The sequence below is a fragment of the Ipomoea nil genome, unplaced genomic scaffold (genome assembly GCF_001879475.1).
Source record: "Ipomoea nil cultivar Tokyo-kokei standard unplaced genomic scaffold, Asagao_1.1 scaffold3195, whole genome shotgun sequence".
Taxonomy (NCBI): Eukaryota; Viridiplantae; Streptophyta; class Magnoliopsida; order Solanales; family Convolvulaceae; genus Ipomoea; species Ipomoea nil.
This window is the reverse complement of record NW_017619623.1, coordinates 2,746,644-2,772,070: the sequence shown is the minus strand read 5'-3', so window position 1 is coordinate 2,772,070 and position 25,427 is coordinate 2,746,644. Positions and strand designations below refer to the sequence as shown.

Sequence of the window (25,427 nt, the reverse complement as noted above, 5' to 3'; positions counted from 1 at the left end):
ATAATTAGTCCAGGTTAGAGGCCGTAACACGGGGTGTTACAAGAGTGCCTTGAGGAGCGCAGAGTGGAGCTGGCATCTTTCTACTTCAGTCATGAGGCTGATCTCTGGTGGGTGCACGAGGGACCCGCATGTCAAGAGGAGCCCGACTTCGACTGGACAGTCTTGAAGGATCGAATGGGAGAGCGGTTTTATCCGTCACATGTTCGAGCCGCCATGTACGAGGAGTTTCTACATCTCCAACAGGGCTCATCATCTGCGGTGGAGTACCACAAGCGCTTCCTGGAGCTTGCCCGTTTTGCAAGGATGCTAGTCCCCACCAAGCTCGCGAACGTTGAGAAGTTCGTGGCCGGACTTAACTATGAGGCCCGGAAGGCGTTAACCGTGAGCAAGCCGAGGACTTTGAAGGAGGCTTATCTGAGCGCTGCCGATCTTTACCGGGTTCAACAGTTGCAGCGAGGGTCGTTTGAGCTTGCAAAGAAGAGGAATGTAGGCGGTGGATCCCATAGTTTCAAGAAACCGAGACAAGACTTCTAAACCAGGAACACACCTTCCCCACCTCAAGGATCAACCCAAGTAGAGTCTGGAGATCAAGCTAAGACTTTTGCATGCAGGAAATGTGGAAAGGAGCATGTGGGAAAAGATTGCCAAGGGTATGCTTTGCGATGCTACAAGTGCGGAGAAAGAGGACACAAGGCCTTCGAATGCCGGCCCCAAACTAATCAATGAGTTTTGCCACCTAGCTCGGGATCCGGTGGAACTTCAGGAGGGAGTTCGAGCCGAGGTGCAGCTGGAGCAAGGCCTTCGGGTTGAGTGTTTGTGATGGGCCGATCCAAAGCTGAGTCGGAGGGTTTGGTTGAAGAAGAGACGACAGGTAACCTTTCCTTAAGCCTATCTTTATCTTTGAGATGTGTGTCTTTGCCTTGTTGCCTTATTATTCATTCTGAGTGTTTCTCGCTTGTGTTAATTCCGAAGCCTTGCAAATATGCTCTTTTAGCCCAACCTCTACCTTTTCGATCATCTAAGTTAATTAGTTACCCTTCAAATTTATAATAGACAATTCCTAGAAATCTTTTCATGTGTAGCCTAAAAAGAACAAGAAAGATTTAATTCATGGCCACCTAATTTCAAACCCGAGTGTGCAAGCTACCAACCCAACCTTTGAACCACTTAAACTAATTACATTTCTTAAACCTTACCCCATTTAAATTCTTTTTAACCTATAATTCTCACTTTACCCAAAAATCCCCAAATTAAAATCTTCTTTTCCCAATTTTTCCCCAAATTTCCAAACCCTTCTTCTTCTTTTCTCCTTCCACCTGCTAACAACCGAAGACCCCCCTTCCCGTCGAGTTCCCTTCCCCGTCATAGCTGGAGCAATGTCGCCACCAAACGCCGTCACTAGTCCGCCGATCGTCCGCCGCCGCTGCCTCTGTCCGAATCGGAACCGCGAGAGAGAGAGAAGAAGAAAAAGAGAAAGAGTTTTGGGGTCCACTTTGAGTCTTTGGGTCATCTCAGAATCATGCCCAGAAGGTCTAATTTGATGAAGAGAGTGGAATGGGTGGATGCCCACTACCTTGTGTTGGAAGGTAAAGCCTTTGATCCTGATTCTTTTTCAAGTTCTTTGTTGGAGATGTTGAATTATCAGGGTCTATTGGATGGGTTTCTCACCATCAGGGCCGAAACTTACCCAAGTTTGGTGAAAGAGTTCTACCGTCACATAACTATGACTAAGGATGGTGGGAAGTTGGAGGTTACCTCTAAAGTGAGAGGTGTGAAAGTTGTTCTGACTGAGAAAAGGTTGGCTCAGCTTTTGAGTCTGACCACTACGGGAGTCTCGCAGTATAGTGGTGACTCCTGGATTGGGACGGACAACATGGGTTATCGAGATTACTTGTGTTATCTTTTGGGACGGACTAGTGGTTTTACCCAGGCCACGAGAGGAAATGGTTGTCTGCTGAACAAAGGATTTTGGTTATGCTTGTTTCTGACTGTTTGCTGCCCAATAACAACAAGAGTCGTCTGTTGGGAAAGTTGGAGTGCACGTTTGCCTTTTGCTTGAAGAATATGGTGAAGTTCAACTTGCCGGCTTTAATGTTGCAACACATGGTTGTCAAGATCATAACCGCAAGAGTCTGCCGTATGGCATGGTTTTGAGCTGGATCTTCGCCAAGAAAGGAGTAAGTGTTGACGGTTGTGTGCCCAAGCCAGTGGGTAAGATGGTGTTGGATGCCACAAACCTCCGAAGTTGCAATCTTTTTTAGCTTGATGATGGGGAGTACATCACACTTGAAGAGGTCGCCAGAAAAGCCCCCACCGAGAAGAGAGTGTTAGTTGCAGAGTTAGAGATCCCTGTTGGGAAGCTAAACCTCGCAGTCTAGAGCTTGGGAGGAGATGCTGTGAATGATGATGAGGAAGACCAAGGAGAGGAAGAAGGCGGAGAGGAAGAAGGCGAAAAGGAAGCCGAAGAGGTTGAAGAAAGCAACTCATAGAGTGAAGAAAACCTAAGGAGGAAGGAGGCTAGAACCAAGAGGGAGCATGACGCCATGACACACGAGGAGCGTGTGGTCACCCTTCTTCGTCAGCAAAACTGGATGATAGAGGAAGGCTTTGCTTTCATGAAGACATAGTTCGTCGCGGTCAACCAGAGGTTGGATTAGTTAGAGGTCGGTTCTAGCCGAGGTAGGGACGAGGAAGACTCAGAAGAAGATGCCGAGGAGTCTGAGAGTGAGTCCTTCTAGATCGGAGATGGGGTGATTCGTTACCCTTTCTCTTGTTTGTTGTTGATGTTTTGTTGTTGTCGGTTGTTGGTTGTGCCTTGATGTTTGCTCTTGCTCATCTTGTTTGTTAGTTGTTGTTGAAATAGTTAGTATAGTTGGGTTGCGTTACTAGTATCTAGCTGTTGGAGTAGTGTGGTTTAGAAGGCTTTGGGTTGTGTCTTGGCTTTAGTGTTTGTGTTGCTCAAGGAATTCCTTTTGTGATCTCTTAAAATCTTGCAATGTCTTGACTTCTTAGCAATTTTGCATCTTTTGAATTCTTGAAGTTTTGGTCAAAAGATATCATTGCTTTCCTTTGTCACATTGTTGATTCATTTTACCCGTTTTGTTTGAACTCGTCGTGCCCAAGCTTCGGGGACGAAGCTTCTTGTTAGGGGGAGAGGATGTGACACCCCGTAAATCCAAATTCTAATTAAGGATTAATTAGAGAATTAATCCTAGTCTTATTGCTAATTTATTCCTAAAATCCTGAAAATTCAATAGTCGGAGGACTAGAATTTGACTAGTCAATCCAAGTCAAAGAGTTGTACCTTATGCCTAGTGAGTTGTTCCCTTGTCTCCTTATTCTTTCAACTTCAGTAAGGGCAAAGGAGTCTTTCTACCTAAAGTTTGTGCTCCAAGCTAACCTAGCATCATCCCTTCATTTCATCCACCAACACTCTAAACACAAAACCTCTACCTTCTCTCTAGGAATTTGGTAGCTTCTTCTCCAAGCCAAAATTTGGGCATCTTAGATCCTACAAGTTGGCTTCCAAGATTCATACTTTCCTAATCTTGAGCATGGGGGGGGGGGGGGGGGTAAGATCCTTGATCTCTTGGTGTTTTTAGCATCCTTTTAGATGTCCTTTTCTAAAAATAGAATCTTTGTTGTCTTTTGGTATGTTTATGAAGTTGGTGTTGAAGAAGAGCTTTAGGAGAAGCTTTATAAGGTTGGAAAATGGAAGTTCTAGGCTACAAAGGTAGCCCATGCTTTACAAAACCTATTTTCTTACTTATATGATGATTTCTTGGCTTCTACTTGTGATTCTTGTGATGAAATGTGAGATTTGATGCATTGTCTTGTGGTAATGCACGTTTAGAGCATGTTCTTAGGGTTATTGTATGTAATTGCTTGGCTATTTCTTGGGTTCAAGTCATATTGTTGTATTGTGTGAAATTTTGGGTGTTTTGGACTTGTTGTTGAAAATCCCCGAAGGGATTATTTGGTGTACAGGACGGTACCCGCGGACGGAACGGCGGGCAGAGCTCCGCCCGCCGCACCACTCGCGGGGTACATATCTCGTGGGCCTTGGTACCCGCGGGCGGAGGTCCACCCGTGGCCCCACCCGCGGGGAACACAGATGGATGGTGTCGGGGATTTGTTCCCCGTGATTCTTTTAACTCGGTATTGATGTTTTGACCTCCCGATGTTGTTTTATTGGGCGATTTGAGTGTCTTCTTGATGTTTCGTATGTCTAGATCGGTATGTTAGGTATCCATGTAGGATTTGGTATCTTGAATCGTGCTTGTGGTCCAACTTTGTGATTCGTTGGATTGATGTTGAGTCTTGTATGTTCTATGGAACTACTTTTGGTTTACCCGTTTGATAAGCATGCTAGTTTGATGTTGAAATGCTAGTGTGTGCGGTTTGTTCCTTCCTATTGAGAGTGGCAACTTGTGTTGACCATTGTTTGGTGTCGGATTGTAATCCTTCGTTGTTGAGTATGGTTTCATATCTTTATTGTGATCCATTGATTGATTCATATGATGTGAACGTATGTAATTGTTGTACCATTTGACGGAAGCATGACTAAGGTTTATGGGGCCTTAGTTTTCCTGATAACGATGCGGTCCTCGTGTGGCCATGATTGAAATTGGTGGTGTGACCTGAGCGTAGGCTCATATGTTGGAGATTGTGTGAATGAAATGAATGGTACCCTCGTGTACTCATATGTCGGAGACTTTGTTGGAGATTGTCGGAGGGGGGACGACGGTCCCTGGCAGTATAAGGTTGGACTCAGAAGTACAGGGTGGCACTCGGAGGTAATGGTTGGAACTGAAATAAGACCGGGGGTAGCCATAAGGTTGGAACTTAGAACTGTGTGAATCTTGTGACATGTAGTTGTCACTATGGCATGTAGTTGCCAATGTGTGAATGTGTAATCTTTGCTAATGAGCATGTCTTGATGTATTCTACTTTGTGATCAGTAAAATACATCTCGAGTTGTATTGTTTACGGTTGTTATTCTTGTCTTGTTGTTGTCGTGGGATGTTGATTTCCCTTTTCCTTTGAGAGTGTGAAAGAGTCTTTGAAGTTGACTTCTCTCTATGGCTTTTGAAATGATATATACAGTATTCCGTTTCGAAAATGGTTTTGACTTATACTATCTTTATATGCTATTTAACGCGTATTGATGGGTTACCAACAATGTTCGCTGACCGGGTGTCATCCCGTATATTTATGTTGCTTTACAGGTTATTAGTAGCACTTTGGAGAGCGCGCTAGCAGTTTGTTAGATAGTGTAGCTCCCTATGACTGTTTCTGTTAGACTTTCGGCCTGTGAGCCATGGATTTGTATAAGCTTGACTTGGTTGTGTTGTTTAGACATAGCCTGTGCACCTATAGATGTATAGGTGTGGCATAACATCTCTCGTACTTTTTTAAGTAGCTTCTACTTTGTTTTATCTTAATGCGTACTCTTTATCCTTTTCTTAAGCTTTAATTGGTTTTTAAAAGTTGTGAAAATCAAGGGTGTTACATTTAAAGTGCGTGGTTTTCCTTTTTAAGGTGCGTGGATTTTATGCTTAAGGTGCGTGAGTTTTGTGTTTAAGGTGCCTGAGTTGTGTGCTTAATGTGAGTAGTTGTTGAAACTTAAGGTGCGTGGTTTTCCTTCTTAAGGTGTGTAATTTTTGTGCTTAAGGTGCGTGGGTTTTGTGCTTAATGTGTGTGTTTTGAAACTTAAGGTGCGTGGTTTTCCTTCTTAAGGTATATATATATATATATATATATATATATATATATATATATATATATATATATATATATATGTATATACATATATATATATATATATATATATATATATATATATATATATATATATATATATATGTATATACATATATATATATATATATATATATATATATGTATACATGTATATATACATATATATACATATATATATATATATATATATATATATATATATATATATACATATATATATATATATATGTATGTATACATGTATATATATATATCTATATATATACATGTATATATATATATATATATATATATATATATATATATATATATATATATATATATATATATATATATATATATATATATATATAATCGCGTTTAGCTAAGAACGCCTCGCCTTGGAGAGAAATCAGAACCAATCGTAGCTATCCACGTGTCCAGATCTAACGGAGCAGAAGCACTGATTTAAAAAAAAAAATGCAGTGGCATTTTCGTAAATAATTGAACTTCAAAGTGAAAGTAAATTGTAGTAAAAGTGCAAGTAATAGTTTCATATGTGCACCTAAGTGCAAGTAAAATGTATTACAAGTGCAAGTAAAATTTATTACACGTGCATTGTACACTGAGCAACAATATTAAGTGCACATAACGTTATAATTAGTTGCACCAGACGTTATCATTAAGTACACCTATGTGAAAAATTTTATCATTAGGTGCACGAATGTTATCAAGGAAAATAGTTACACCTTTTACTTGCAAACTTGCACCAGTTATTTGCACTTGTAACACATTTTTCTTGCACCAAAGTTCGAATTATTTACAAAAATGTCACCGCGTCATTTTTCTATTTATTTAAATTATATTTAATTTGTTGAATCTGGACACGTGAACGACAATGAGTGATTCTAATTTGTCTCTTGGGCGACCGTTCTCACTTGAGCGTGCCCATGTATATATATATATATATATATATATATATATATATATATATATATATATATATATATATATATATATATATATATATATATATATATATATATATATATATATAACTATGTGTGCAAAGTGTATTTTTGGTATTTGTCATATAAAAGTTATTCTCAAGAGCATGAGAATAGTTAATACCAAGGTCACCCTTAGAAATGACTATTCCCCTTATATAGGGAATTGCTCATTCTTAGGAATGTTATTTCAATGACAAAATGACAAAAACAAATATGGCACGTTTAGTTCACGGAATAGGCCGAGAATGGCATAGCATTCCCAGTAATATGCCTATTCCTTTGTTTGGTAACCATTTCTATTACCAGGAATAATATTTCTGGTAATAGCCTATTACCTCAAATAAGGTAATAGCTATTACTAGGGCCCCCTGGTATTAACCTATTACTGAACACTCAGGAATAGATTTTAGAATCTATTTTCTTTTTTACTCCTTTCTTTAACCTAATTTTTTATCCTATATATAAATTTATCCTATTTCACCACCGTCGTCGTCGCCACCACTATCACCGCCGCCGCCGCCACCACCACCACAACCACCATCGCCGCCGTTGCCAACACCACCACCATCGCCGCCCCCACCACTGCCACCGCCACCACTACCAACCCAGCACCACCACCGCCGCTACCACCATCGCCGCCGCCGCCACCACCACCACCGCCACCAGAACCACCACCCAGTAGCACCACCGCCACCACCACCGCCACAACCGTCGCCGCCCCCACCACCACTGCCACAACTGTCACCGTCAACCGTCACCATCACCACCACCACCGTCGCCCCCACCACTGCCACCGCCACCACCACCACTACCAGCCCAGCACCACCACCACCGCCACCACCATCATCACCACCACCACCACCACCATCGCCGCCACCACCACCACCATCGCCACCATCACATATTTTTATAAGGATATTTATGTCTTTTAAAACATATTTCATTTCTATTCATTAAATCAACCAAACACTGTAATATAATTCCTAAAGTCTATTCCTTCCGCGAACCAAACAATAGAATACAATTTATATTATATTCCTTGCCTATTCCATTCCTTATGGAATAACATTCCTATTACCTCAAAATTCATTCCGTGAACCAAACATGTTGATAATGTAATATCTATTCACAAGAATGTTATTCTATTCTTTACCTATTTAATGAACCAAACATACCATCAATTCAATGAATTGTAATTCGTACCTCTCTCATATGAATTGCAATTCATTGTAAGAAGGAAAGGAAAAAAAATTGTCCTAATTATTATTATTACAAAATGACATTTTAGTCCTTATATCACCTCTTTCTTTTTCATTTTTAATAATTCAATTTGGAGTTCATGATTAACCTTTTGAGAAGAATAATTCAATTTTCTTTTACCAAAAATTAAATAATTTGAATTTTTACTTTATTTCATCTTATTTTTTTCTCACCAAATTATAATTTTTTTGGACTAATTTTCTCCTCTGAACCACACATCCTATTATAAGTTTTGTAAATTTACCTATTTTGCTTACCTCATTTCAGATCTCGAACAACGATTTGATTGGACAAGACACGCAAGTTTTTATTTTATTTTATTTTATTTCATTATTTGGAATTGTTGCTTGGATCTACCGAGATCTGGTTCAGAACAAGACGTTTCTGGGCATTTTTCTGGTCGATCCAGCGAAGTGAAAGAGCTGAAGAGGGGTTTTCAGAAACAACGCGAAGATGAATATATTCAGATTAGCAGGGGACATGACCCATTTGGCCAGCGTGCTAGTTTTGCTTCTCAAGATCCATACCATCAAATCTTGTGCCGGTATGTTGTTTTTTTAGATCCCACATTCCTAGAACCTTTCGCAAATTTATATATTCTATGCTATCGGTTTCTTCATTGTCGAATCTGGGTTTGTGAGATATTGATGAGCTAATGATGCGGATTTCTGTTGGGGTGTTTTTATAGCTGTTGAGCTTTTTGGGGATTTTGTGTTTTTGTTGATTGCTGTTGATGTACCTGTTTCTTGTTTTTCGTTATGAATTGTGGGTTTGATGCTTTTAAATTTTCATTTTAGAGTTAGCACACTGTGCATTTTGTTGGGTTGGGAGTTCTGTATAAATTGACTAATAGATTTAAATGTGGCTGAAACATGACCCATTGGAAGACTGCAAGATGCATTGAGAGTACTAGTCCCATATTATTTGGACAGATTTTGCTATCTTAGATAGAGCTTATGGGTGAATGTGTAATGCGACTACATCTGGGTTTAGTGGTTGAACTCAATTGAACAAATTTGGTGCAAGATTTCCAGGTTCAGTAAACATAGCTTTAACAGCAAATCTAGTATGAAGATTTAGTGTTATTTTTAATGTTGTAGCATATCATGTTTATAAACATGATATAAGAAAAAAGATTATATTGAGTTTAAGGTTTTCATTGTTTTGAGGTCAAGTCAAGTTTTTATTTTTCCTGTGCTGGACACAAATTGATGATTAGTTGCAGCAAGGTAAATTGAGGCTGCTGGAAGTTTGCTCTATGTGGTTAAAATTGTTCTGCTTCTCGAGGATATTGTAACTACTATGCATAAATTTATAAAGCAATTTCCAGCCTCTTAGCATGTTATTTAATATTGAATACCTTGTGATGCACAGGTGTTTCTCTAAAGACGCAAGAATTGTATGCTATGGTTTTTGCTGCTCGCTACTTGGATATATTCACAGACTATGTCTCTCTCTATAATACTGTAATGAAACTGATATTCTTAGGAAGCTCTTTCTCAATTGTGTGGTACATAAGACGTCACAAAATTGTTCGGAGATCATATGACAAAGACCAAGATACTTTTCGCCACCTTTTCCTTATCCTCCCATGTTTACTTTTGGCGCTCTTCATAAATGAGAAGTTTACCTTCAAAGAGGTATTCCTATGTTCCTTAAGGATAGATTATATGCTTTCTTCAATAAAGTTTTGATGGGTATTGTTATGTTCTCCCGTCATGGGCAAGAAAACATAAGGAAAAATGAATAGAGAATAATAGTTGGAAAAGGAAAAAAATAAAACACTGGGTTTGCTTGAGACCCAAAATTCCCTTAGACCCTTTTTGGGATTGAATTTCTGCTTGCCTTTCATTGCAATTTCTCCTTTTTATAGGGTAAAGTACAACTCATAGAATGGCTAAAATCCAACAAATAAACTAAGGGGGGTGTATTCAATCATGACTTTCATAGAGTTTTAAAGACTTTTATGAACTTTAAAAGTTTGGGGGTATTTAATTCAAACTTTTAGAGAGTCTCAAAATCCAACAAATAAACTAAGGGGGGTGTATTCAATCATGACTTTCATAGAGTTTTAAAGACTTTTATGAACTTTAAAAGTTTGGGGGTACTTTTAGAGAGTAATCACGTGGTTTGCCTCCACTATGGCTCGAACTCACAACCTTCCAAATGGAAGTCCAACCCGGGTACCATTAGACCACATAGTCTTGGTTTATTTTTACTTCATTATTGCTTGTTTATATAGATTTTTGTTTTTTCTATGAAATTTTGTCCCGAACTTTCTCTAATTCTCCCTAAATACATGAACAAAGCAAATTTTTCATCATTAAAATTTAGTATATGTTTCATAATATTCATATAAATACTTATATATTTTGATTTTTATTCTTTTTATGTTTATATTCGTAATATATATTTTTCCTTTTTTTTAACAAGTTATTACGAATAGCGAACTACTGTTCGCAACAACAATTTGGGGTTGCAAACAGTAACACCTTGTTGTTGTTCGCAGTCTCAAATTGCTATTGCAAATAATAGTTTTTTGCGTGATGCCTAGCAATATATATATATTAGATTTTTATTTTATTTTATGCAACTTGTAATTATATTTTTAAAGAGAAAATTACCGATTTGGTCCCTCTTGATCCTCGACTATGACATTTTTACCTGATTTGGTCCTAAGTGTTATTTGCAGGTCAAACCTAAAAGGCAATTTTGGGATTTAAAAAAAATAAGTATCTTCCTTCTTATTCCCTAAATCTAAGTCGTTTGTTTTATATAGATAGGTTATTTGTTTTCGATAGCAGTCGCAACTTCAATATGCAACCAAAGTGCAGTGAATCATCTTCATCCAGCTATAAGAATCGAATGATGTTCAAAAATGGAGATGCTTATAGTTGGATGAAAATGATGTTGGCACAAGGCAGCAAATATTTGAACATCATTCGATTATTATAGCTGGATGAAGATGATTCACGACACTTTTGTTGCATATTGAAGCTGTGACTGCTATTGAAAATAAATAACCTATCTATATAAAACAAACGACTTAGATTTAGGGAAGAAGAAGGAAGATACTTTTTTTAAATCTCAAAATTGCCCTTTAGGTTTGACTTGCAAATAACACTTAGGACCAAATCAGGTAAAAATGTCATAGTCGAGGACCAAATTGAGTAATTTTGATAGTCGATGACCAAATTGGTAAAATCCTCATAGTCGAGGGACCAAATCGGTAATTTTCTCTATTTTTAAATATTTTATTTGATCAATTCTTTTATTATAAATTTTATTATTCAATATTGTTATGAATTTCTAATGAAATAAATTTTTTTTGATGTTTATTAATAATATATATAAGTAATTAGCATATAAGTCTCAACATACTATGGATAGAAATAATAATGTTGAGAATGTTGATGTGGGTGAAGAACTACATAATAAGAAAATTTTATGATATATTATAAATGTTTTGTAAGAAAATTATAAATTATATTAATAATGTTTTGTAAGGATGTATTCCATTTAGAATTTCAATGACTTTTGTAGACTTTTTAAAATAAAAAGTTGATAAAAGTCTATGAATGTTTTTTATATAGACTTTTATAGAGTCTTATAAAGCTTTAAAAAGTTTTGAACGACTCTATGAAAGTCAATCAAAGTTTATTAAAATCTATCATTTTAAAAGTCTTTAAAACTCTACAAAAGTCATGATTGAAAACACCCCCTAAATAAGCTAAGTAATCTGTTGAAATCTTCGAACTTCCAAATAATTAAACTACCTAAACTAATTCGAAGACTAAGAGTAATAAGTTTAAATAAATATCTAGTAAATTTTAAATAACTATTTATTAGTTTCTAAATAACTCTTTAGTAATTTATTAATATCTAAACTGTGTAATATAATAAAATAAGACTTCCTAAATAATCATGGCCCCAGTATGTATCAGGTATTGTGTTCAAATTCTCAAAACACTCTTGTAATATGAAATTATATCGCCAATTCCATATAAATGTGGGTGTTGTGTACATTCCTTATTTCATTTTGTTTTCATAATAAAGTATCAATGTCATATGATTTACTAGGTTATGTGGACCTTCTCTATTTATTTGGAAGCTGTTGCCATCCTGCCTCAGCTGGTCTTGTTGCAGAGGACAAGAAATATTGACAACTTAACTGGCCAATATGTTTTACTCTTGGGGTGAGTTCTGATTCTTGATTATATCAGTCAATAATCTTCCACTTTAATGTTCTCAATAAAGAACTCATTTTAACATGAAAACTTTGCCTTCCATTTTTAGGATTTTTTTTTTTTTTTTAAATTCTAATTTTGTATGGGATGGGGGGTTGCAAACATATTTTTCACCAATGCGGGAGTTTAAGACATGTTTGGTGAACATATCATACCGATAATTATACTAATCTGAATATTGTATGATGTTTTTGCTTAATGGTTCAGCATCAAACATTCAGTGTAGACCATCTTTATTAGAACCATAACAGCCAATAAAGTAGGGATGCATCTTACATTCTTCTGGGGTAAAAGATTTATTTTCAACTTTCAACCGGAACTGTGTTTCTTGTTCTTGTGGTATGATCTGAAAATCTTGTAGATGTACGTACAGGTATAAAAATTACAGCGATTCTTAATATAATGAGGCACCCTATCCCTTGGTATTGAGGATAGCACGATACTAGAATATTGCTGCAAGCCTGCAAGTGACATTTTGGGTTTGTGGGTCTTTGACTCTAAACATAAATTTACACCTTGTTTTTCACCATCTTATTTTCATATTTTACCCCCTATTGCTCACTTAATTTTTATTTTTGGTTTTATTTTTAATGAAATAATCGAAATATCGAATACGGAGTAATTAAATTTAATGCATGTTTTCTTTTTCCATTGTAATTGCAGTGCGTATCGTGCCTTGTACATTTTAAACTGGATTTATCGCTACTTCACGGAGCCTCATTATGTCCATTGGATAAGTATGTGGTTTATGCACTTACTCCCCAGTCCCCACCATCATATTCAGTTTCAATTGTTTATATGAAAATGTATGTATGTGTAACGCTGCTTTGTTATTGATGATCCGTCCATCAAATGCAGCTTGGATATCAGGACTTGTTCAGACATTGCTTTATGCTGATTTCTTCTATTATTACTTCCAAAGGTAAGACTTTAATTGCATCTGGTGTTTTCATAAACTGCATTTGAATAATCTACTACTGCTCACACATATTATGATGGCTGCTGCAGCTGGAAAAATAACACAAAACTCGAGTTGCCAGCTTGAGCCTCCAAAGTCCAAAGAAAGCATCAAATGAATTAATGTTTCAGTTTGTTACGGATGGATGGTTGCTTGATTTTGAACGAACATTTAGCGGCGTAGGTGAAACATAGATAGATCCATCTCTACCGACTACATCACATGTACAATGCAAAGCGCCATGAATTCTTTAATATCATGCTTCTCTTGCTACTCTCATTCACTTCACATCATAAAACTATACTCCGCACCGCATTATGTAAACATTTGTCTTTGCACCTTTTGTGATGGAATATATATATATATATATATATATATATATATATATATATATAGATTTTGGTTCCTGAGGTTAGGTCTTCCCGTGCGGCATACACCATTAGGTACGTATAAATATACCATACAGTGTTCGAAAATAAATCAGAATGAAATGTCAAGAAATACACCACACACAAAAAAAAATATACTACACATTTGTGTGGTGCATTTATGCATACCAAATGGTGTATGCCGCACTGACTGTACGGGAAGACCTGACTTCACAGGAATCTGACCCTATATATATATATATACTACTCGTACTAGTTTACATATATTTTAGAGCATGCCCCTGTAACTCTGCAAGTATAAATAAAATCATATAAATCGAAACTAAAGCACTCACTATTAAGGTAGGTAAAATTTTAATGCCTGATGTTCAAATTAAGTAATATTATTCAAATTAATAATCAATCAGACCCACCTCAAGTTCAAATTTTGTTTTAGTTTTAATTTTACTCTGTCCTAAATTTTGATAAGGGAGAATTGTGACTATCCTGTGAGATCGGGATTCATAAGACTGGTTGGGTTCTTTAAATTTTAAAAGTATTACACATTCTTTATAAATAATAAATATTTCTTATGTCCCATTTTATCTGTCTTACTTACTATTTATTGGACATACCAATTCTTTCTTCTTTATTTATTTATTTTTAGTATCTTTTATTTATTTTTAAATTTGATTTTTTGTGTTTAGTATTACTTTTAGTGTAGTTTCTAAATATATAATTTTTGTATACTAATACTAAACTTAATATTATAAAAATTAAATTAAAAATAACTTCAGTCAAACCTCATTAATTCAACCAGACACATAAAATGGGACGGAGGGAGTAGTTTATTGTGATTAGTATTACAATTTTTAGTATAAGTATTACTTTTTTACCTTGACTCGACCTGTCTCATGGACAAGGATCCGTAAGACGATTTTGCACAAGTTTTTGTCTGTTTTTTTTTTTTTTAGTAATATATATATATATATATATATATATATATATATATATATATATATATATATATATATATATATATAGAGAGAGAGAGAGAGAGAGAGAGAGAGAGAGAGAGGGGCTGAGTTCACATAGGTTATAGGGTTTATTTAGCAATTAGCAATTAGCGGTTAGTGAATTGTGTTAGCGGATTATATATTTGTATTTGCGGATTTGACCAGCGGATTATATTAACAATTCGTAAAAGTATTTGGTAAAATTAGCTGTATAAAATTAGCAGTTAACGTATAAAATAAAATAATGACATTAGTGTTTTTTTTTTTAAATTGTTATTGGTAATAATATTATAATAATTATAATCATTTAGAAACTATAAATTATAAAATTATCATATATTTAATATATTAAAAAGTGACTAAATAACAATATAAAAAAATATTAATTCAAATGAGCAATACATTTCAAATTTAATAAAACAAGGGTCTATGTCATAACTCATAATTAATAATTATGTGTGTGTGTGTGTGTTTTTGTATATATATATATATATATATATATATATATATATATATATATATATATATATATATATAGATTTAGGTTCTCGTGCGGGTGAGGGCTTCAGGTGCGGTTGTGCGGTTTAATCTGAGCCATCCATCTCGCTTTAATCAACGCCCAGGATTATCAAAGTTTTAAAAAAAAAATGCGGTGGCAATTTTGTAATTTTTGCATTTAGGTCAAAATTAAGGTGAGCGGATCTGTGATTAATGTGCGTGAGTTTTGTGCTTAATGTACGTGTGTTTTGTGCTTAATGTGCATGAGGTTTGTGCTTAATGTGCGTGGGGATGTGCTTAGCGTGAATAGTTGTTAAAAGTTAAAGTCTGTGAGTGAATACTTAAAGTGCGTGAGTTTTGTGCTTAATGTGCGTGATGTTTGTGCTTAATGTGCGTGAGTTTTGTACTTAATGTGCGTGAGTTTTGTACTTGGTTGTTGAAACTTAAAGTTTGTGAGTTAATATTTAAAGTGCGTGGGTTTTGTACTTAATGTGCGTGAGGTTGCGCTTAATGTGTGTGGGTTTTATACTTAAAGTGCGTGAGTTTGTGATTAAGATCTAACATTTAAGGTGCACCAAGCCTCCGACTTTCCCTGGGCTTTGGTAAAACCCTCCAGCAAAGCTGCGCTACTCCTAAGCAAGATAAAAGGAGAAATCCAAATTCAAAGTATAGAGTTGATGAGTTGAATGAGTCTCTTCCTCGCCTACCTGGTATTCACACACTGGGCTTTGGCAAGCGTTTTTTTTTTTTTTTTTTTTTTTTTTTTTAATTTTCATTGATTTGAGTCGTTGATCTAAATTTGATCAACTGCTCAGATTTAACCGCACAACCGCACGGGAAGCTATACCCGCACCTGAACCCTTCCATATATATATATATATATATATATATATATATATATATATATATATATATATATATATATATATATATATATATATATATATATATATATATATATATATATATATATATATATATATATAATCTACAAATCTAGTAAGAGCCAATAAAGTTAGGCCATTAAGTGAACAAAAAAATATTGGTGTAATTGTTTGTTGAAATGAACCATTCATATTATTTTGATTTTAGTTTTTTTTTAATGATTTTCCTTATTTAACCTTTCATATTATTTTCTTCTCTTAAATAATTTCGTTAGTATAAACTTTAGTAACGGAATATTTCGTTAACTATTTATTATTTTTAACTTACTCATTAATTTCTATAAGAAAGATCTTAGGTTCAAACCACATCTCAATCAGAGTTGGCATAATTGTTAAACATATACTAAGGATATGTTAAAATGTATTAAAAAATACAATATAAAATTTAACATAAACTTTGGTCAAATGATTAGCCCGACTAAATACAAAGCATCAAATATTATAAATCAGGAACCTTGAAAATCATTTTCTTTCATTTAAAAAAAATTTTAGGTTAAGTTTTGTTTTTTTTTTTTTTTTTTTTTTTGTTTTTTTGTTTTTTGTTTTTTTTTTTTTGTTTTCATTTAATTAATCTTCTTTTGATCATTTAGAACAAGATTCAATATTTCAATTATGCTTTTGCATTATTGGAATGATTTAGGTCATTATGTTATTAATATTTTTTGTATGTATTTCTATAATGGTACAATTGTACATTATTTTGAAAATATTGTACTATTTTTTTTATCGGACAAAATTGTTCTTACATCATTGCCAGACGTGCGCAATCTAACTAAGTTATTGGTCAAAAATACAACTACACTTAGACTAAAATGGTATGACCATTTTTCAAAGAATTGACAATGTTGACATCACACTAGCTCCAATTGAACATGTTTACACATCATTCTCAAAATTTTATCAATGCATGAAAACTTGTAAAGAAATTTGTACGTTAATTTTTACTATATCATTAGAACAATGTCTATTGTAATCATATATTTCGAATTATTTATTATCATCCTCTATTGATAACAATTGTTATTGACAAACTCCCAAAACAATTTGTCTCACCAATATATGAATGGAAATAAAAAAATCAATGACTTAATTGTTGTGGATGAAAAGTAAGTACGACACTTTATTACTCTTATTAAATTTAAAAAACTAGTAGCTACAACAAAAAATAATACATTTGCATTTAATTAATTTAGAATTAGATGTCTATAATGCCTTCATTCAAAAAATTTATTCAATATAAAAAAAATTATAAAGATATATAATTTCATTAGTTATATTATCTTTATTTTCTACAATTCAAATAATCCTTACTTTCAAATTCATTAATTAATTATATTCACTACATTGTCCATTGTCTTCGTTTTGCACTATCTTATAATTAAATATCAAAGTTATAATACAAAATATGTTATATATTTTTTTACCAAGTATTTTATACAAATATAATAAATATTAATATTTTGTTCAATACTTTCACATGGTAATCTACGACACACATCTCACAACACATGAAACATATAGGGGAAAAAACTATCACTGCCAAATATCAACAAGCGCTTGCAAGATAAAGAGTTCATAGTACAACTAAGATCCAGTCATATACACAACAAAGCAAATCTAAAACTTCCTTCACCATAATCTCATTGCATGACGCTGCCTTCTATGCTACCACCAGTAACCTATTTGCACATGACACACTACCAATAAATAAGAAGTGGACAAGTACTGAAGAAGAAGACAATGACACTGCTACCAAAAAGAGAATTAAGAAAACTTAGAGAAATTTAAACCAAAACTAATATTTATTTAGACTAAGTATTTAGACTAGCGTTATTATAAAGTTACAAACATTTATTTTAGTGACATTTATAATCAATCTCTCCCATATTGTATTGCATTTATATACTTTGAGTTAGTGATTTAAATAAACAAATTCAACATTCAATTACCTATGCATGAACATCTCCTATATAATCGTACATTGATATACTTTGAACTACTTATTTAAAAATAATCATTAGGCATTATCATAACTAGTAATAATAATTGAATAAGAGTCAATGAACTAAAAAATGTTGGTTCAATTGTTTGTTGGAATGAATGATTCATATTATTTTGATTTTAGTATTTTTTTTGGTAGGAACACTTTGTTACTAGATTTTGATGATACCAAGCTTAGGAGTTTAGATCCCCCAATTCGTTTTCTGACTTAGACTTAGGTCGAGTTCTTCTGTGTTCGAATCGTTATTCGAATCATTAACCTGATTGAACAAAATATAACACTCGTGAAACTTAATGTCTCTAAATAAGAAGACTACCCAAGATGACAACCCTCAAACGAATCATAGATAACAAATCGAGACATAACCCAAGAGGTTACCTCTCAATGATTTGTTACAAGAGATGAAAATCTGAAGACCTGAAGACTTGAAGACTCGAAGACGAAGGACGAGAGGTTACGAAAGACCATATCATGGAAGGGCCTACCTCTTGTGTTAATAAGGGTGAAAGATAAAGGAAAATCATTCAAAGTATTATGGGACAATTGGTAAAGTCAACGAATCGTGTTTGAGTGTTTAAAAGGCTCGAGTCGTTGGCACAACCAACAACTCGATAAGACAAGCCAGAGACATTCTTTGTATGAGAATAGTTTGAAACCTTAATTGTGGGAAAATATCTCCAGGACAAAATGAGTCCTAGGAACAAATCTCAAGTCAACTTTCATTTAATGCCATGTCCTTTGTGCAGTGCTAAAAGACAATTGCTCAGTGCACTTCATGGACCCAATAGCTGGAAAGTATTGACACTCACATGCACTGAAATTACCCAGCGGTCTCTACTCATTGGTCAATATGGGTTTTGAATTTTTTTTCCTTCCAACGGGACAAATTTTCACCTCTATAAATACCTCCTTCTACAGAATGAGGTGTTGGTTTTTGGAAAATTTTCTAACTGCAAGAAAAGCTTTGAGAAACGTTAAGCAACTAGTGACCAGTTGAAAAAGAAAAATACGCAAAATTCTTAATCCAGATTTTCAAGAAGACTTGTGGTGCTTCAAGATTCACATCCAGACCTCAAGCCAAGCCTCTCAGTTAGAGGAAGAAGAAATTCATATCTTCATCTTATTCCCTCTACTTGAGTAGTAGATAGCGACGGAGTAGAGTTGGATGAAGTCGAAAAAGGCAGGCCCGGGATCGATTCCCATCCCAAGCGTGGGTTGAAATATCGTTGATAAAAATGATCCTGGGCCCTACACTGCACCCTGGGCATGGAGCCCTGAGCCCCCCCCCCCCTCCCCCCGCCTTAGGCCTTGAGCCCCCCTGAACCCTAAGCATAACTCGGATTGTGGTGCGCTTGGTACTTGGGCACCACCGGAACAGGATTACAAGGTCCCGAGAAGCTCTGCGAGACGTGCCGGAACCGGATTGTGGTGCGCTTGGTACTTGGGCACCACCGGAACAGGATTACAGGGTCCCGAGAAGCGCTGCGAGACGTGCCGGAATCGGGATGAACCAAAGCGACCGCAGGAGCCATCAAATCGTTTATTTTATTTTCTTTTAAGATGAAAAATATATGTATAGACGGCGGTTCCTTGGTGAAAAATATATGTATAGACGGCGTTTCCTCAAGACAACCGCCGTCTATACATATGTATAGACGGCGGTTCTTACATTGAACCGCCGTCTATACATATGAATAGACGACGGTTCTTACAATATATGTATAGACGTCGGTTCCTTGGTGAAAAATATATGTATAGACGGCGGTTCCTCAAGACAACCACCGTCTATACATATGTATAGACGGCGGTTCTTACATTGAACCGCCGTCTATTCATATGTATTGACGGCGGTTCTTACATGGAACCGCCGTCTATTCATATGTATAGACGGCGGTTCTTATATTGAACCGCTGTCTATACATATGAATAGACAGCGGTTCCTCAAGAAAAGCGCCGTCTATACATATAATTGTTGAGATTACACGACATACATCGTGAGATTAGACGGCGGTTAGCAACCGCCGTGTTTTAGAAGTATACACGGCGGTTCAAATAACCGCCGTAGAAAGTTTTTATTTACAAAGGCGGTCACTTACACGGCACTTCAAGAACCGCCGTGTACTTATAAAAATAACCGCCGTGGTAAGTGTGTTTTGTAGTAGTGATTGCAAGATTGTGTCCAACTTTGTGTTAAAGAGCAATCTTGTTAAATATTTATGATTGACACATATAACAATATAATAATAATAAGAATGGAACACAACTGCCCATCATAAATTTTTAACTTATGATTCTAGCTTATATAATAATAATAATAATAATAATAATAATAATAATAATAATAACTTTAATAATAAGAGCCAAAGAGCCAATATTGTTAGACCCTTAACGGGAACTAAAAAAAATATCAGTACGACACATGCTTTAAAGAATTGAACTTTGTACCTTTCTAATTATACAATGCCAACTTAAAATCCTAATATAACCTCAGTCTTCTTAATTTTACCAAATTTTCAACGTTAAATTTAACTATTCCGTCAAATGAAGTTGCGCGGTGGCAAAATTGAAGTTTACGTCAAATTTAATGGCAATTAAGAGAAGCATTATCGCCAAACAAATTTTAATGGCAATTAGGAGAAGCATTATCGCCGACCGCAAACAAATTAGGGTAGCAGTTCTGAGAAGCACTGCCGATCGCCGTCCGTAACTAAGGAGAATCAAACACAGGGCAATTAGGAGAAGCACAGCCGAAGAAACACAGCAAACAAATTAGTGCAGCAAAAGCGTCCTAAGGAGAATCAAAACTAAAGCGAAAGGAAATCTGATTTTGTCTCTTTGCGTCTGGTATGCAATTATGTACAGTTATGCAGAGATTGAATTACATCTATTTGAGAATTTTCCTTTTTTTTAGGTGGTGTGGGTGGTGTGTTGGATTTTTGGTTGGAGCTTTATCATTCCACTTGTTTTTGCTTTCTGTTCCATTTATCAAACAAAGAGTGCTTCTTTTTCCTTGTAGTCTTCTATTCTTTGAGCCTTTGATTTGGTTGGGTACTTGGGTTGAGGTGAAGTGATTTCTCTGCAACTTTTTTGTTGTTTTTTGGTGTTGGTTGCATTCATGCTATGATATTGATTATTGAGTAATTGTGTCTTGCTAAGGAAAGGAATTCAGGCCTTGTGCTTTACTCTGTAGAAATGTTCTTGATTCCTGGGTTATTGTTATTTTTGGATGAGGGAGAGAAACCCGCAGCTACATTGGCTTGAATGGGTTGCTACTGAGTTTATCGGTTGATTTGGAGCAATCTGAGTATGTTGAGTGGTGGCTGGGTGAGCTAATGAAATTAATTGAATGAAGAAGATGGTCTTCCTAGCTTGGTGGACCATTGGAATAATTGATTTACATAATGGGATTGTTTGGTAGAGTTCTGGCATTGCTAATGGGATGAGCTACTGGAAAATTGTTGGCTTTGACTTTAATTTGCTTTGCTTTCCATTGTGGTGATGTAAATGCACCTTGGTGAGTGTGATATTAATACTGATTTTGCCATTTTTCAATCAGTAGTTATGTATTCTAACATGCTTTTTTGGTTTCCATTTTTTTTGTTCTCTAGCTTGGGGAGCTCATTTCTGCGCACAAGAGATTCATCTCTACATTGGGAGTCCTAGCTCCAAGATGTTGTTGGTGAGAGTTGAACCCAAAGTACTGACTTTAGGTCAAGTGCTCGACCACTTGAGCTAGCCCACGGGACTTACTATTGTTTGTTTATCTGCACATAAAGTGTACTGACTTTAGGTCAGGTGTTCGACCACTGTACTTGAGCAAGCCTGTAGGGCTTACTATTGTTTGTTTATCTGCACATAAAGTTTTCTGAAAACCTACTTCAATACAAGGTATCTTTGCCATTCTCTAGATGCAAGAATTTTGCATCTGCACTTGTTCTTGTTATTCTTTAAAATTTAAACAAGCTAGCTGGCCTTAAGGTTGTGCTGTTTTTCCGATTTACCTACACGTCATCACTCTTCTGCCTGTATGTAGAGATTTAGCCATTCAACTACTATAACTATCATCTAGGGGAGGCAATAATATGTTTAAGGCATAATTTAACTTAAAGATAGAGATAATGCTTTCAGGCATTTATTGAGGAAGTAATGGAGCTAACTCCACTGAGAGGAGGATTGGCTGCAATTCTTGAAGTTGACAGATAGATTATCAACAAAGCAAAGAAAATGGTTCACTATTATGGATGAGCCTATATGAGGGTAGGATGCAGCAATTGTGATGAGGATTGTACTAAATTTTGTAAACACAGTCCCTTCCACTTGGTGTTGATTAGGTATCCCTAGAAGAATAATGTTATATAAAGAAAATCAAGTCCCGACGAGAAAAGATTAGGTATCCCTAGAAGAATACCGCGTTACACTATCATATATGTCGTTACCTAATCTTTTCTCCCCTTAATGGTTCAGAAAGGTTTGTTTCTTTGTGTGTGTTTCCAAATGCATCACTCATGGGAAATCTGCAATAATTATTATGTTTGACTTACAAAAATGTTCCACCATGATCACTGCAGGTTAATTGGTTAACCTTCCCATTATTATTTTTTGTCCACTAAATAGTTTGATTGCTATTTGCCCTTCTAATCCTTCTTTTCTATAATCTTCCAACAGAGTTTACCAGAGGTGATGATGCAAAGAACAGACAACTCAAGACTTCTGCTAAGAACTTTGAGAAGCCATTATATTCTTGTATCTTACCATCCAGGATAACATGCATTCAATTATTTGCTTCAATTCATTTCTTAAACTTGTCAGGGATATGATGATATGTCAATCTTCAATTCATTTCTGTGGAGCCACCAGCGAGAGCAAGACCACTTTTTTCCATCCCAGTGTCACACTCTATCTGGGCTGTCTGTCTGTCTATGTTTTGTTTTAAGGTTTTCCAGTGATTATTGTTTTTTTTACTGACTTGTCACAAATGAGTGACACTTGAGTAATTTCATGTTTACTGTATGTTTAGCTAGGCATGAAGCTGAGCTCCAAGAAGCTGCTCCTAATAATTTCCCACTTTCTTGATGTTTCTCTGTATGTTTTCCGAGCCTAAAAAAACGCGCACTAAGAAAAATTAATTTACTATGCTGAAGTTACTCTTTTCATGATAGATATAGTTAGCTTTAGTTAGTGGTTTCTTTGTTTTTACTTTAGTTATAATTTAGCTATTTCGAATTTATTTATCTTTTTATTCAAATATAAGCACAAAGACAATTTCTTTCTCTTTTATTAATTTCATATTCATCTCTCTCATTATTATATGAATACTTTAACCAATTAAACAATACTAATTTATAAATACACATTGAGCATTGGTATAATCGCACAAAGCGCGTGTACTAACTAGTGTTACTTATGCGCGTCTTATTTGTTTGTATCTAATGTTATACCCTATTTGATTTTCTATTGTCTAGACTTACTCACATAAGTATCTTGAACTGTTGAGTTTAATTCTATGTTTGAGTCTTTATTTAGTTGTCTTTGAACGAAAGTGAATTTTATATTATAAAAAAGTGGAGTATGTTATGAAAGTTACTTCACTTTCTTATGAAATGTTATCTATCTAGAGTTGTATAGTATATTTAGTTAATTTGACTATTTCTCTAATAACTGTTTACTACTTATCAAAGTCGTATATTTTAAATAAATGTTTTATCACAAAACTTATAATACTTTCTAAAACTATTTTGTAAAGTATATTTATTATCAAATTACAAACATATAGCACTTTCTAAAACTATTTTGTAAAGTATATTTATTATCAAATTACAAACTTATAGTACTTTCTAAAACTAGTTTGTAAAGTATATCTAGTTTCAAATACAAATGTAAGTATTTTAGGGGGTACCATTATGACTTATAGAATTATATTTCAAATTGTGTGTATTATAATTATGGTGCTTATTTTACTATATATATATATATATATATATATATATATATATATATATATATATATATATATATTATAAACCTATATCTATGGTGTCGAGTGAAACTATTTTACAAAGTTGAGTTAAAGTGTGGTTATTGTTACTTGGTGTGTGACTAGAGTCTCAATTGTTGTCTTTATGAAAACTCTATTCATGGTTTGGTGTGTGTACCACTTTTTGGAAAATGGTCCTAAATTCTATTTTTGGTTCGCTATGCGTACTGTTTTTGGTAAAATGGTATTCTCCTCTATTTTAGAAAACCTCTTGTTTTGGGGTGTGTTGCAAATGTAGAGTCACTCTCACCCTCTCTCTCCTTTTGAAAAATCTTCTCATTTGGTCAAATGTTGCCTTAAATATTTTTAAAAATCTTTTGAAAATGATTATTCTATGTCCTTATCTAAATGCTTTCTAAATTGTGGTTTATCCGAGTTTCATAACCTATTTGCAAAATATAAACTATTTTTAAACTAAAAATGTATTTATTTTACAGGGCAAAGTAAACCTTACTTAGAATTTTTATACTAATTCTATTACTTTCTGTTTTCTAAATCTTGATGTTGTTTTCATGACTGGAGTTTGAGACTAGCATGAGAGCGCGTTGTAGAGGCATAGTACCTCTTGGTTGGTAGTAGCTTAGTTGATTGTATAAGGTTGTAGTATTGTAGAGATGTTACTTTTAATTGTTTAATGTTTTAGAATTGTAGATTATTTCTTTGGGTTGTATAGTAATGTTGTTATTAGATAGAACCTTTAGCCTATGCGTTTGGGCTTGGTTGGTATCCCAAACGTGGCGGTAGCACCCTATGTGTATAAAATGTTTCTTTTAATCCACTTCCTCATCTAAATCCTCTTTTCAAACAAATAAATGTTTCTTATTTTAACCATTCCGGCTTTTAAAGTTGGGGGTGTTACAAGTTGGCTCGAGAGAAATAAAAGGTAAATCACACCATTTGCTTGCTTAGTTTGTGTGTAGAGATGAGTGTTCCCTTTGTGCTTTGTTCTTGACCATTTAGGGGTTTTTTTTTTTTTTTTTCTTTTTTCTTTTTTTAGTTGTTAGCAACACTTGTATTTAGATTTTGATGATACCAAATGATTAGGAATTTTAGTCCCGTATTTATTTTATTTTTAGGCTTAGAATTATTTCTACTCTAACTTCAAACATATGAATAGTAACTCGAGTAATCACAATTCAGTTAAACAAATCAATCCGAATGATAACTCAAAATGTTACATTTCGTTTAGTCTTTTCAAAACAGTCAAATGGTAAACCGAGTAGTTGCTTTCGAATAACTCGAGAAGAAGACTTGAATACGTGAAGACTGAAGATTTGAAGAGTTGAAGACCAAATGGTAAGGTCAACCATTTGTAACTGAAAGGTTACAAAGGTCGAATGATGGAAGG

At 34.8% G+C, this 25,427-nt stretch overlaps 1 protein-coding gene and 1 long non-coding RNA gene across 3 annotated transcripts; both read left to right on the top strand.

Moving 5' to 3' along the window:
• The first annotated feature begins 8,232 nt into the window (after positions 1–8,232).
• On the top strand, positions 8,233–13,505 carry LOC109168196 (ER lumen protein-retaining receptor). The gene is made up of 6 exons (XM_019317243.1): positions 8,233–8,556; positions 9,387–9,652; positions 12,093–12,208; positions 12,923–12,996; positions 13,118–13,181; positions 13,268–13,505. The coding sequence occupies exons 1-6, from the start codon at positions 8,466–8,468 to the stop codon at positions 13,302–13,304; spliced, it is 648 nt and encodes a 215-aa protein (XP_019172788.1). The 5' UTR covers positions 8,233–8,465; the 3' UTR covers positions 13,305–13,505.
• Positions 13,506–20,698: 7,193 nt separating this feature from the next.
• Positions 20,699–23,182, top strand: LOC109168263. 2 transcript variants are annotated; one of them, XR_002052045.1, is made up of 3 exons: positions 20,699–20,889; positions 21,654–21,724; positions 22,711–23,182. It is a non-coding gene; the product is annotated as an uncharacterized LOC109168263 (long non-coding RNA). The 2 variants fall into 2 exon arrangements; XR_002052044.1 differs by having other exon boundaries at positions 21,654–21,933.
• Positions 23,183–25,427: the final 2,245 nt, after the last annotated feature.